This window comes from Monodelphis domestica, chromosome 4 (assembly GCF_027887165.1).
Source record: "Monodelphis domestica isolate mMonDom1 chromosome 4, mMonDom1.pri, whole genome shotgun sequence".
Taxonomy (NCBI): Eukaryota; Metazoa; Chordata; class Mammalia; order Didelphimorphia; family Didelphidae; genus Monodelphis; species Monodelphis domestica.
The window spans coordinates 168,918,179-168,932,388 of NC_077230.1; the positions used below are offsets into that span (position 1 = coordinate 168,918,179).

Here is a 14,210-nt window from a genome sequence, read left to right on the forward strand (position 1 = left end):
AGTTCTCTTATTAAATGTAGAAAATTTAAACGCGGTTGACATAGTACCATTCTAGCTGTTCAGAAAGTGAATCTGAACCTGTTTTCCCTATTCTTATTTCCCTATTCTATTATTTCCCTAATCTATTAAAATTCCATTTAAATACAAAAAAATACTTTTCTAGTCAAGTTAAAAGTTCATTTGTGAGTATATGTGGTCAACCAGGTTTCCTTAAGTTTTGAAGGAAACATCTGGACTTTTGTTATAGTTTTGGCAAAACACAAGATTAGTGATAGAATTATAATAGTACTTCTACTTATAGTCAGAGTTGAACATTATGAATTGTTTCACTAAGAATTAAGGGGAAAATGAAGGTTATGTACTAGGAAAACATTTTTTACTGAGTAGTGAATATAAATTACAGCAAAAAAATAAATCTAGGCCTTTTCACTAACAATGATTTAAAAACGTTAAAAGTATATGCATTATATTTTATTCATTATTTGGTTTCTTTCAATACTTCATTTTAGAAGTTCAAATTTAATCTTAATTTTGAAAGATTTTATATAAAATTTTACTCACTGACCTGGATATATAGATTATGAACTACTAGAAATATTTTCTCTTTTAAAATCAAAGCAAAGAATATCATATTCTTCTTTAAAATGACAATTGGAAATCTAACTACATTTATAGAATGTTATGATTTTTATACTTGGTACCAGACTAAGAACTCTATCTTGGCTTAACTATCTCTGTGATTATCATTAATCACAATTCATTGATCTGTGATTGTATTTTTGACTGTAAGATCAGGAGTGATAGGGAATCTTTAGGGTTTCTTCCATTTCTAAAAATCTTTCTTAATATAGCTATATAAAATCCTACCTGCTGGAATTACTTAGTGCTTGTTTTGATTTCAATTATGTTGATCAGAAAGATGATGTGAACACCTTCACTGTACTTAAACAATAATTTACATCATTGAGGTTCTTAATAGCCTTTGACTAATTTTTTAAAAGTAAGCATTTTTTGTGCTGCAAATAGTGGTAACTTTTACTATTTTCTTAAAATTCCTTTTATAGTCAAGACCAATATCACCTTTTTGTGAGCACTTGGATGTTTTCCTTCTACATTTATTCCTCTTACTTTATCTCCTCTCTCTCCGCTCCCTCCAGTGATTTAGAGAGGTAGACATAGAGTATACATATACATTTATTTCCTGCATAGCTTCAGTAAGGAGCTATAGGGATCATATCTAGCACTAGTTCATCATTAATTTACTTTGATCCCAGCTCAGCTTCTGTTATAGATAGTATATAGATATTTCACGAATCATATTAAACCCATATCCTTTTTTCCTGAGATATTGAAATTTCATTCCTTTTCTACTTGTCCCAAAGTGTCACCCAGTTATCATTTTAATTTTCCTCTGTTGTTTTTTTAATGACTATTATAAGTTTATTAACATTCATTAGCATAGCCTTTTCCCCAAGAGTCAGCTTTCACATCTAGGGCCTTATCTACTCTTTTGCCTGGGCAGAAATTTCATTGTAATTTTCTTTCTTCTCTTTATTGTGTAATCCATAGAGTTCATAGGCAACCAGTCAATAAAATGCCTTCTGCATTCCAGACTACTCTGAGAGATACCAGAGATAAAAAGATAAAAATGAAATAGTTCTTGCTCCCAAAGAGCTCATAGTCTATGGAGATATTTATAAGTCCAACTTTATTTTAATGAGGAAGGCACTAGCATTGGAGGTGGTGTTGGTTTTTGGAGAGGGATTTAGGAAAAGCTTCATAAAGAAGACACTATTTGAGCTGTATTTTGAAGGAAACAATGGATTCTAAGAAGTAGATTTGAGGAGGGAGTGCATCAGAGACATGAGAGATCACTAGTGCAAATCACTGAAATGGGAGGTAAGCTTGGTTAGATGAAAATTTGTAAAGGGCAATATTGATGGTAGGTTGGTATAAGGTTGTAAAGAACTTTAAAATTTCAGCAATCTATCCTTAGAAGATAACAGCACTAGAATAAAATATATTATTCAGGGGTTGAGGGTAGAATATAAGAATAACCTTTTATATTTTCTTTAGGCCAATGGGTATATTATCAGTTTTGGAAACTTTGGAATTGGACTGATTTTTGGGTAGGCTTTATCTCACTCATGAATTTAGTGGGCACCCTAACATTTAAATTCTTGAGGGCAAAGATTTTAAGGAAATTAGGATCAAGCTAGCAGATTTATTCAGAATTGTTAATATTGATAATAATGAAACTTAACATCTTTTAGAATGTAGTTCTAGTAGCAAATACTCAACTGCAATCGGAATCTCCCATATCCTTTTGAAATATCCCTTTCTCTTATTCCTAGAGTTTATAACCTTTTTTGTGATGTAGGAATGACTACCTCTTTGCTAGTATAGTGAAATTTATGGAGCTCTTCAGAATGCTATTTTAAAATATGTAAACTACATAAGATTACAAAAGAAATCAATTATATCAAAATGTAAAAATAGATTCATGGATCTTGACTTCAGGTTATAATATCCAAGTCTTTAACAAACCAACAAGGGTAAACGTCTTTGACTTTAATTGGCATTATAATGGTTTAAAATAGATTATTTTTCAACTTGGCTAAAATTATGCATTTTTATATGCTTTACTGACATTCTTGTGAAAACCATAGGTTACTTAGAAATAAAGAGATGAACTTAATTTTTTGTATAGAAATATATTGCTTCAGAATTAGTTATATATTTAAGAGATTTTTGAAAAATTCATACTTAAAAGACCTATTCATATTACATCTAGGTTATGAGAAGAGATATAATATGGATAGGTTTGCGACTAAGTAACCTTTTCTTGTTTGAGCATACTCTCCCTCCTGAAGTGACTTTTCTATACCATCTTTAAAACAACCAATTATTGGAGGTGTTAGGTGGCTCAGGGAATTGAGATCCAGGGCCAGAGACAAGAGGTCCCAAGTTCAGATATGGCTGCAGGTACTTCCTTCCTAGCTGTGTGACCCTGGGTAAATTCCTTAACCTCCATTGCCTTGATACAACTCTTCTACTTTGGAACCACTAAACAGTTTTAATTCTGAGATGGAAGGTAAAAGTTAAAAAAAAATAACAAACAAACCAAACACCCAAACAACTAATCATTTAACTGTTACCTTTTTTTTTCCATTTAGATATTCCCTGACTTGCCACTTTATAATTTTTCCTATTTTGCTAAATACAAAAACAGGAAATAATTTTAAAAAAATGTATATTTAACTTTGAAATGCTAGACCGTATTGCTTCCTTCTCTCACTTCCAAAAAGGAAAGAGATTCATTATCTTGTTTATCTTTTGTCTAATGTAATTTTAATTTTAGGCTTCATTTTTTTTCCTTGCAGATAGCAAGTAGTTACAGGAGTAAGCAGGCCAAAAGAATGTAAAAATCAATGAGGGAAAAAAGATTAAAAATCATCATTGATATTTTGTTCATTGATGTATATTATCAGTTCTGTTGGGGGAAAGAGGAAATATCTCTGCATTATAAGGTGTTTATAATTTCATTAAGGTGTTATTCCTGTTTTTCAAAAATAAGATATTTAGTAACATAAAGGTATAACATGCTTGCATTTTGGCCATCATTTTAAAAATGCACTATTGAAAATAAAAGGGAAGTCGTATTAACATTTTATGTATCACATAAGCATATTGTGTCAGAAGTATCTGCAACAGAAAAACAAACAAAAAAATCTGTTATTCTTTGTGCATGAGTGTCTTCATCCAGAAATCTGAGATTTAAGCAGGGCTTATTTTTTCTGTAGAAAGTACTGATATCCTTGTTACATAGATAATTACATTCACAGGCCATTCCTTATGTGGTTTACTAGTTACTATTGGCTCTACTTTTACTATCTAGGTATAACCCAATTACCTTTTTAAGGATAAGGCTTCTCATACCCAAGGAACAGAAGGTCATAGGAATCAAAATTTTATCTTACTGAGAATGACAGCTTTCCTTATTCCCTTTTCTCTGCCTCCCCCCTGGACCTTTTCTCTAGAGCTTTTTGTCTGCTTTCTACTAGGAGAGACAATGACTCAGTTGCCGATCTCTGCTTTGGATTTTCTTAGATAATCCCAATTTAAGGAAATAAAGTACATTTAAAACAAGACCTTAAAAACCTTGTTTATTTTTGTCTTATATATCCCAGGTTTTTTGAAGACTATGATAGCTGTTCCCCTGACTTGTCTTGTCATATTTGTAGCCCCATTCAAAGGAATGGCATGACATCCTTTGGTGAAGGATAAATTATAATACTAAAAGCCCAATTTCCTGAATTTCCTAATTTTCCAGGTCAACTCAGTTTGTTTCTCATTTGACTCAAAAGGCATTGAAGTCTGCTATATATGTTATATAAATTGAACCTACTGAAGGAGCAATGGTCCATATTTTGAACAGTATAACTACAACCTCCAACTTATTCAAGTATACTTTGCTTTCTTTTTTATAATAAAATTTAGAAGCATGAGATAATGAATGTATGACAAAGAAATATACTTAATGGATGAGCACACCTGAAAGCAAGGGGCAGACTATATAATCCAGTTTCTTATTTTTTTAATATTAATTCATCCTGTTACTAGAGTAGCAGATGTTCTTTCATTTTGCTTCCTAGTTTTTAATTGTAAGTAATATTTTCCAAAGGGTGTGTGTGTGTGTGTGTGTGTGTGTGTGTGTGTGTGTGTGTGTGTGTGTGTGTGTGAGAGAGAGAGAGAGAGAGAGAGAGAGAGAGAGAGAGAGAGAGAATATTAATCCATATAAGGATTTTATAAGACAATTGTTCAAAGAAAGTGTTGTCAGTCTCTGTTGTTGAATCCGTAATCTGAAAGACGTGTGCTTTCTTTTATTTCTAATTTATATCTTTTAAAAATTTATTTTTTTCTTAATAGATGAGAATAAGATCTGACACAGCCTTTTCTATAACTTTTAAATGCCAACTTGTATTGTTTCCATAGGGCAGTTAGGTGGCATAGTGGATAGAGTGCTGGAGCAGGAAGATCCATCTTTCTGAGTTGACTTCAGACATTTAGCTGTGTGATCCTGAGCTAGTCACTTAACCCTGTTTGCCTTAGTTTCCTCATCTGTAAAGTGAGCTGGAGAAGGAAATGGCAGACTGCTCTAGTATCTTTGTCAAGAAAACACCAAATGGGGTCCGAACAACATTCTTTCCATTCATCAAGCTCATTCCAGTTATATATGAAGATATTATAAGATAAATTAACTGCCACATTTATCCTGTTTAAATTGCTCACATTTTGAAAAGACATTTCCATACTCAGGATAAGTGCGTTTTGACTCAGCAGGGTTTTTATCTTAAAGATTTATATATTTTACATAAATCATAGAAGTTTTATAATAAAGATCTTTGTTTTGGATAAAATATTTGATAAAGATCTTTATTATGGGTAAGGTGATATAACACTTAAATTGCTAAAGACCTGATGAAAAATATTATGAAGAATTTCCTGATTTTATATCATTTAATTCTCAACTATGATTATATCATAGTAAATTTAGTTTTTTGTAGGGGGAATACATACTCACTCCTGATGTACGAGGCATATTACCACAGTCTGTCATCTACCATGTAGCAAAGCAGACCAGTGGGGTGATGGAAGCGCTGGCCTTGACTTGCAGAGAACTGAGCAGGTAGAAGTTTGACACACGGAGTTTATTGAATTTTTCTCTTATCACTTTCTTGGTGGGGGGGAGGGTAAGTGCTGAAATTGTGTTTTTGAGTTTTCATTCCACTCTTGATGGGACTATAGAACAAAAGACTCAGAAATGCAATACTATTCTCCAACTCAAAATAAGTTTAATTTTGGCTTTTTACTTTTGGATATCTATTAAACCCACAACTTTTGAAGTTCTTTTCCTTCTCTTTTAAAAATAGTCTTACAATATAGAAACCTTGCTAGGTTCCTTCTGTATTCTTAGAAGCCTAAAAGTGCTGATGAATTCTCCTTCTGTGAGCTGAAATTTTTTTTTTCCTATTTTCCTTAACCTTAGGTAAAGGTAATGAAACAAGTTGGAACCTGACTTGTTTGTTACACTACTAGATCACTTCAGATTCATTTTTCTTCACTTTTGCCATTGTGATAAAACAGATTTTTAAAAATTAAATTCTTCCTTTCCAAAAACGTATGAACCTATTTTGTTTGCCTATACTATTTTCGTAAGGCAAGTATAGAAGGAAAACCAAAGGAAGGCTGGTTTTGACTTCTTGTTTCTTGGCTATGTTGAGGCCTAAAAAGTTCTTATTAACTTAATCCTTTCACTAGAGAATTGTTCCTATCCTTTCTCAAAGAACACAGTCACTGGTTTCATATGCTCCCTTCCACTCCCACTTTTTGCTTTACAGTTAATAAGAAAACTTAAAGTAGAGAGGGGAATTCTACCCTTCATGTTCTTAGAGTAATTTTTTAAAAACAAGCTTTAAAATTTTTCTCTTCAGAAAGAAAAAAAACATTGTAGTAGTTAAAGTTTATTGCTAAAGTAGTATGAAGTGATTTTTAATATATTAGACTGCATTGGATTTGGTGTCATAGTTGTTGGTGATAGCAATTTGGGTTGCCCAAGAAATGTGCCCAAGAATTTTAAAAGGGGACTTTCTGTATAAATTATGTTAATGAAACTACTGCACTGTGGCCCATGTTAGAGATACAACTATTCTGCTTAAAAAAGAGTTTCTTTAGCCAATTAATGCTATTTTGAGAGTAAACTGCATTTTAACGAATGTTAGAGTGGTGACTAAAAGGGTGGTTTTCAAGTTTGTTGGATTCAAAATTTCATATTTCAGAGTAGATAAAGCTACTGTGGGAACCAAGATCTTTCAAGCAATCATTGAACAGGGAATACCTGTTTACACAGTCCTTAGGGACTTTTCACAACATTTTCCTATTCCTACTTGGTTCATTTGGATTTGTGTTTAGGGTTCATTTGCTAGATACTAAATTATAATGTTTTTACATTATAAGTATTTACATTAGTTCTAAGTAACATTTCCTGAAAACTTTAGTGGTCTTACCTGATTTAGATACTTGGATCCCTTGGGATATATATTTTTCAGATTTTCCATCTTGTCCTGCTCTCATATCTCCTATTTCTGCTCCAGTGTTTGATGTAATTGTGTGAATTATTCCTTCATATATTTTTTATTTGAATTAATGCCATGTTTTTATATCCTAAAAATAGTGTTGCAGAGTAGAATGAGGCAGTACAAGATTAGAGCACTGCTAAGGTTTTTTTTTTTTTATCAAAGGTTGATACTAACTACTCTCCTGATTTTGGTTTCCTATTTGTATTGTTAGTTTCTTTGCTACACAAAACAGCTTAACTCCTAATTGAGCGTGTTTAGGTAAATAATTTGAAGAATAGCAGCAAAATTACAGGGAAGCCCTGAAATTTCCACAAAGAAATGGCAAGTAAAAGTAAAATTTTTTGTATTTAAAAAAACCCAAACAAAAAATTGAGTTAAGAAGTGCTTGAGATTTTTCAGGACAAATCATTTAATACATTTTAAATTTAACAATACATTTTTTCCATCTGCTGTATAAATGATTATATCATGACTACCAAAAAATACAACTAGGGGAGGGCTGCCATGTTAACCAGAGCAATTTAGAAAATTTTATTTAAAAATATTATTGTAACAACATAAAATTACATGGTTTGTGCTGGTCCCACAACAATCTTTCTTTTTTTCCCCCCATAATCATTTTCTGTTGTATTTTGCGATTGTATAGAAAAGCTTTGAAAATTATGATTGCATGCTGATTTTATTGATTAGAGTACCAAATTGATTTTTTTTTTGTACTCTTCTGTGACTATGAATTATAAATTTATTCTGCAGGATGGTGAAGTGGATGCTGAAGAGCTTCAGAGATGTTTAACACAGTCTGGGATTAGTGGAACCTATTCTCGTAAGATCTACATTTTTTGCTTTTGAAATAGAAAATTAATTCAGTTTAAGACTTATTTGGGGCTTCATTCATTTTTTGCTCATACTCATAACTAATTCTGGGGTTTTGTACTACAAATAAAAATTTATCATTTTTCTTGATGGAAATTTTATTTTTTTTTTTTGCTTTCCAGTGTATATTTTTCAGATTACTAAATGCTCCAAGATTTTGAGCTTGCATTAGCTCAAATTAGCTCAATTTAGTCAGCTGAAAGTCAATGTTAATGTTGTGACCTACCTAGAAATGAAAATTTTGCTTAAAGAGGATCCTTTAGACTATTCTACTCAGAGTATTTATGTAAATCATATTATCCCAGAGAGAAATGTAATGTTAAAGGAGGTAAGGATTTGCCTCTCACTAGTGGTCATCAAGCAAACTGTGGGTCATTCAGTTAAATTATAGAGGCAATTCATTTTAGGCATTGGTTGGATGGCCCTAAGATCTTCATGGCTTGTTGTCCTATCTTCTTAATCCTTTTAAAGCCTAGGAGATGCAATTCAAGTGCTCCTTCTTTAGTGAACACCTTGATTATTTTGATGCTCACCTCCCTACTTTAGCTTCTCAAAATTGTTGTATTCTCTGTTTCCTACAACTAGTTTATATTTATTTAGCTTTGTTCTTATTGTTCCCTAAGTAGAATTTAAGAACTTAACAAGCAGGACCATATCATTTTGTCTTTATATTTTTAACGTTTGAAATGGTATTGTGCTCCTTGTAGGCTCCTAATGTTTTTTGAATAAACAAAGATTGCATGTAACTTGAAGTATAAAATTTATATTCAGAGCATTTATCATTTTTGCCTCATTACTATCATAATTTCAGAAGATTAATAATAAGAGTATAAAAATGGTAGTTTTGCCTTTGATTGGGAATCAGTGGTAGCAGCTTTGCAAACTTCATCAAACTATACTTTTTACAGTCATCCTTGTTAGTGGAGATGTTAAACTGTTAAAAGCAGGCAAGATTCTAGTTCGTATTTGTGATATGTAAATGATTGAAAAATAAAAATGGATCATATCCAGCCACCCTGGATAATTTTCACAAGTGAGAATTTTAGTATCTAATTTAGGAATCTTTATTAATTAAATAAGATATCTGCCTTCTTATTTTTGATTTTTAAAAATATATGCTTAGCATAAGAATTACTTATCAAAAATGTCACAAGTGATACTTGAGCAGCCTCCATTTCAACTTTTCATTATATTTTTCAGCATTCAGTTTGGAAACCTGCAGAATTATGATCTCTATGTTGGATGTATCCTTAAATAACAAAATGTTTTGAATTGAAAATTGAGTAACATAGAATAATTTCATTTTGAATGTCACTTTAAGCCAATTAGTAGTTTAGAATTGCTATGGGAAACTAGTGTTTAAAAATATTTCGTAACACCTTCTTTGAGTGCCAACCTTTGAGTTTCGCATAGAAATTATGCAGAATTTGGTTGACTACTGCACCCTTATAAACTTGAAATACTATGTGTTTTTCTCTTCAGTGATTTAGAATTTTGTGTTAAGTAAATCCTTTTTGACAGTTATTTTTGTTAAGAAAATAATATCAGAAGGATTATACAGGAAAAATGGGATTTAATGAATTCAAAGAACTTTGGGCAGTTCTTAATGCCTGGAAGCAGAACTTCATGATGATTGACCAAGACCGAAGTGGAACAGTTGAGCTTCATGAACTGAGTCAAGTCATTGCAGCTATGGGTAAGAAATTATGGAAAATAGAGCATTTAACCAGATGATTGCCCTTCTCTGAATCAATAGGATTTATTTTGTTATTAGGCTGTTGTAGTTTAAAATATAGAGGTTATTTTTCCTCAGTGGTTGCTCATTTCTGGTTTTGATTCCTAGTTTGCAGATATGTATTAGATAAATATGTTTAGCAAAGTTACTAACAATTATTATATTCTGAAAATGTTTATTCATGATAGTTAAAATGTTTACAAAGGAAATTTGTAGTTCTGCTTACTGTTGCAACTATATTTTTCTCTGGTTATATTGAAATATTATGGTATTCTTTAATCTATTAAAACCTCATTTTATACTAAATTTAAAGTTAAAAAATTTAAATCTTAAGGATATCAAGGTCAGTGTTTGTCTTTTGTACTTCTTAATTATTTACAGTCTTCTGTGGTATTCCTACACACAGGCAGTTAAGTATTTATAAAATTAAAAAATTGTATAAAATCCACAATATTTTCAAAGAGAATTCATCAGAATAAACATTTCACAATAGCATTATATGACTTAAGGGGCTTGCTCTATCTGCTATAATGAAAAGGCACATGCATCACTGGCTTTCATTAACTTGTTTTAATCTGATTTAAGGTGCATTACATTTTAAATAAGGAAAAAAGTCTTTTTTTATGGTATTTTGTTCATCAAACCCCTTTGTAGGTGTAGTTAGCTTTCAGAAGTAAACTTTAGTTCAGTATAGGAAAGCTGATATTTTTTATTACTAACAACTTACATTGAAAATTAACAGGTAAATACTTATTATTGTATAAATATGTATTTTCTTTGGTATAGGAAACTTAAATCATTTTTGTGATATATTCAGATAAAAAGGAAGCTTGGTTCTTAATATAATTTTTAGAATGTTAATGTACCTTCTAAATTAGGTAAACATCCAATCTGTTCAAATGGATTTTTGCATAGAAGGAAAGGTAGTTTTGTTTTAAAATTTAACAGATTTAACAATATTAATGTTTATTGAGAGGAGTACAGGAATTTTACTTTGAAACAGTGGTCTTCATCAAAATTTTCTAGAGTCACATCACATCTAAGCTATGATTATGAAACTGGGAGAAGCCCAGTGTTTACATTTTAAAAATGTGTTTACATTAAAAAAATTCTCATTCAAAGGCTTTTCTCTTTATTTGCAGGTATTTGTTTAACTTAGATTTTTATTAAAGTATCACTGTAAAGTATCGGGGTGTCATTTATTGACTTTATTTTTTTGCCTTTGTAATTATCTTACATAGTTTTTCTGTAGGGACAATTCTGTTTCAGAAATGTATGGTGGCAGTGAGAATGTGGCAAAGCACTGGAACAAATGTGAAATTTTAGTAGCCAGGGTTAGAAGGGATTGGTGAGAGCAGTGAAGAGACAGAATGAGTGGGAGATTAGTACAGGGAAATAAAAGTGCTAAGGTGTTTCCTTGGCTTCCCAGAGTTGTAGTTAAGTCCTGCCAGGTAACACATTTCCAAGGCATTTCTTTTAACATTTGAGGAGATTCTTGAGATCAACAGATAACTTTTCAGTGACTTTAGCAGAAATCCATAAAGTAGTATGTATGTAATTTAGTAGTTTGAAATGGAGATGAAACTATGTAATAATGATGGTCTTTCCATCAGATGTGCTATACTTTAATGTCAGGGAAAATCTCTTAGTACATACTGATGATTAATGATAATATCTACTAAAATTTTGTATGTGTGTTTAGTGTCAATTCAGTAAACATTTATTAAATGGCTCCTTTTTTTAAGGCCCTAGTAGGTATACAAATCAAAATGATCTCTGCAGTTAAGAAGCTTACTGGGGTATAGGGGTGAGACAGTAATTTATGTAGAAGTATAAGCATAGAAAAGATCAATTAAGGTGATCTGAGAAATTATTAAAAAAATATCATTTGTAGTTGGTGGAAGTGGGTCATCAAATCATTATTGATACTATTGATACTAACTAACCTCAATGAATAGTGGAGGATTTCAGAAAGCAGAGAGGGGAAGGATGTCCATTCAAGGTATGAGAGGACTGGCATAGAGGTAGAAGATGTTTGGAATAGGATTTGGGGAATAGCCAAGTTCTCCAGTTTCATTGGAAAGAAAACCTATGTTAAGGGTAGAGCCAGATTAGGGAGGGTTTTAAATGCCAGGGTAAGGAATTACATTTTCTCGTTAAAACAGTGAAGAACCAATAAATGTTAATGAGCAGGGAAGTGATACTAAATCTTCATTAGGAAAATTAAATTCGTAATACTTAAAGAGGAATTCCTGGAGCAGAGTTCTTAACCTTTTTTTGGGTTGTGGACCATTGATGGACCAGTGAAATTTCTGAACCCCTTTTCAGAATGTTTTTAAATACCTAAAACAAAATATATTACAAAAGGAAGACATTTATGTCAGTACTACATTTCTGCCTGCCTATCTATTAAAGTTAATGACCTCCAGGTAAAAACATAAATAGATGAGACTTGGCAATAAGCAAAAAATTGCTTATGAGAGGTATATGGTGGGGGAAGGGTCAAGGATGACTCCAGAGTTTTGTGCATCAATGGATTATGGGATAATTATAATGCTATCAATAGAAATAATTTTTGTATTACTGACTATGGTGTGGCTTTTGAGTTGATTAAGAAATATACAAAGCATCCATTAAGTATTTAAAAGCTTTAAAAAAAGTTTTCAAAGCTTAACTGTACAAAGACTTTTGGGATCCATTCTGGTAGATATGGCAGTAAATAGAAGCCTTGGTAACAGAGCAAGTCTTCAGGGAGAGGACCTTGAAGACCCGGATTCAAGTCTTACTTTTCACATATATTGATTGTGACCCTGAATTAGTCACTTAGCCAGACAGCTCTCCTAGACAAATTGGAAAATAGTTACTGCTCTGCATTGATAGAGAGAATTTCCTCCCCAAGAGTTCTCTATGCGGATGAAATGACTTTAAAAAAAATACTGGGAATATTCTTAAGGAATTACTGATTTTATAGGTCATCATTTTACCTCTTTCTCGTTTAGGTTATAGGTTAAGTCCTCAGACATTAACTGCCATCGTAAAGCGTTACAGCAAGAATGGTAGAATCTTCTTCGATGATTACGTTGCTTGCTGTGTAAAACTCAGAGCATTGACAGGTATTGATTTAAGAAAAGTATATTTTTTCTTTCTGCTAAATAATATTGTGTTCAGACTTTTCTCATGCTTTAAATACTTGCTATCAGAATAAATCTTTTAAGTTTTAAGTACTTTTCTGTGTCAATCATGTTTTTTTGTATCTTGCTAAAGTTTTAGTACTGTTTAAACCAGCATGGGGGGGGGGCATTCAAACTTTTGTCACAGAAAGTTTGTTGATATCTCTTAATTCTAAAAGTCTTATTTAATTGTATAACTTAAAATAGGGAGCACTAGATAGTTGAAAAATACAAATTTTACATAAATATAAAATTTATAATTACTTTTTGTTTAAAGATTTCTTTAGGAGAAGAGACAGCATGCAACAAGGTTTTGTGAACTTTGTATATGATGATGTGAGTACCATGTTTAACATCCTTCTATATTTTAATCAAGCTTTCTTGAGAAGTGTCCAAAATGTCTAGGAATTCATCCACAATATGATATATTCAATTGCCGTAACTTCTCATAAGTTGTATAAAACTCTAAAATAAAAATGAATTTTTATGTTGAATATGGAAAGTAGATTCCTAGTTTTCTGAACATTTTATTTTTTCATCCTCTGTCTTCTAAGTGTTTGCAAGAGAATATATCATAATTTCTTTGTGTTGGGGTATCATGGTTTACTAAATAAATAAATTAGACCTTGCAGTCAGTAGACCAATGTTAAAATGTGGTCTTTAACAGATGATAGCTCTATATGCACAAGACCAGTAAATCACATTACTCTCTGCTTGTTATTAAAGTATGTTCTTTAATTTTAAGTTAGGGAACAAATGTGGACCTACATTAGTAGTTTTCTATTATCAGCAAAATCACAGGTCTACTACAGATTCTTCTTTTTCTTTTTTTTTTTAAATAAGAAATTGACTGGAAGTTGGTTTTCTTCTAGGTGAAAAAAAATCACAATTCCTCAAAACTTGGTGTTAATAATCACTGACATCTGGAAATGACTTTTTACCCTTATTACTTCATTCTCTGTTTTTTGAAGCTCTGATATTAATATATATGATTGGCATATACCTTTCTTGTGTCTTAATATATAGAGAATTTGTGCTAGTATGATTTGTATTTATCAGTAACTAAATACACCTCAAAAAGTTTTTAGAAGTATATTTTCTTACATACAATTTGTATGCTTGTCAGAGAAGTAAGTCATTGTTTAGTAGCTATTTAATCATGTTGAAATATAGAGGTGATAATTTTTTTGAGAACATGACAAATACATTAGTTATACATACTTTTGGCAACCTAGGGTTTTGACTCTTGTGTAATAAGAAGCTGATTTGAATGGCCAAGCCTTTGAGATTTCC

General features: G+C 31.5%; 1 protein-coding gene across 2 annotated transcripts in view; it reads left to right on the forward strand.

Moving 5' to 3' along the window:
• Nucleotides 1–14,210, forward strand: part of GCA (grancalcin) — a 37,812-nt gene that overhangs the window by 19,873 nt on the left and 3,729 nt on the right. For both annotated transcript variants that reach the window (XM_001366828.4, XM_056793962.1), the window contains exons 3-7: nucleotides 7,893–7,962; nucleotides 9,213–9,256; nucleotides 9,561–9,708; nucleotides 12,747–12,860; nucleotides 13,195–13,253. In XM_001366828.4, the coding sequence (XP_001366865.1) occupies nucleotides 7,893–7,962; nucleotides 9,213–9,256; nucleotides 9,561–9,708; nucleotides 12,747–12,860; nucleotides 13,195–13,253 (435 nt within the window). The remainder of the gene's footprint in view (nucleotides 1–7,892; nucleotides 7,963–9,212; nucleotides 9,257–9,560; nucleotides 9,709–12,746; nucleotides 12,861–13,194; nucleotides 13,254–14,210) is intronic.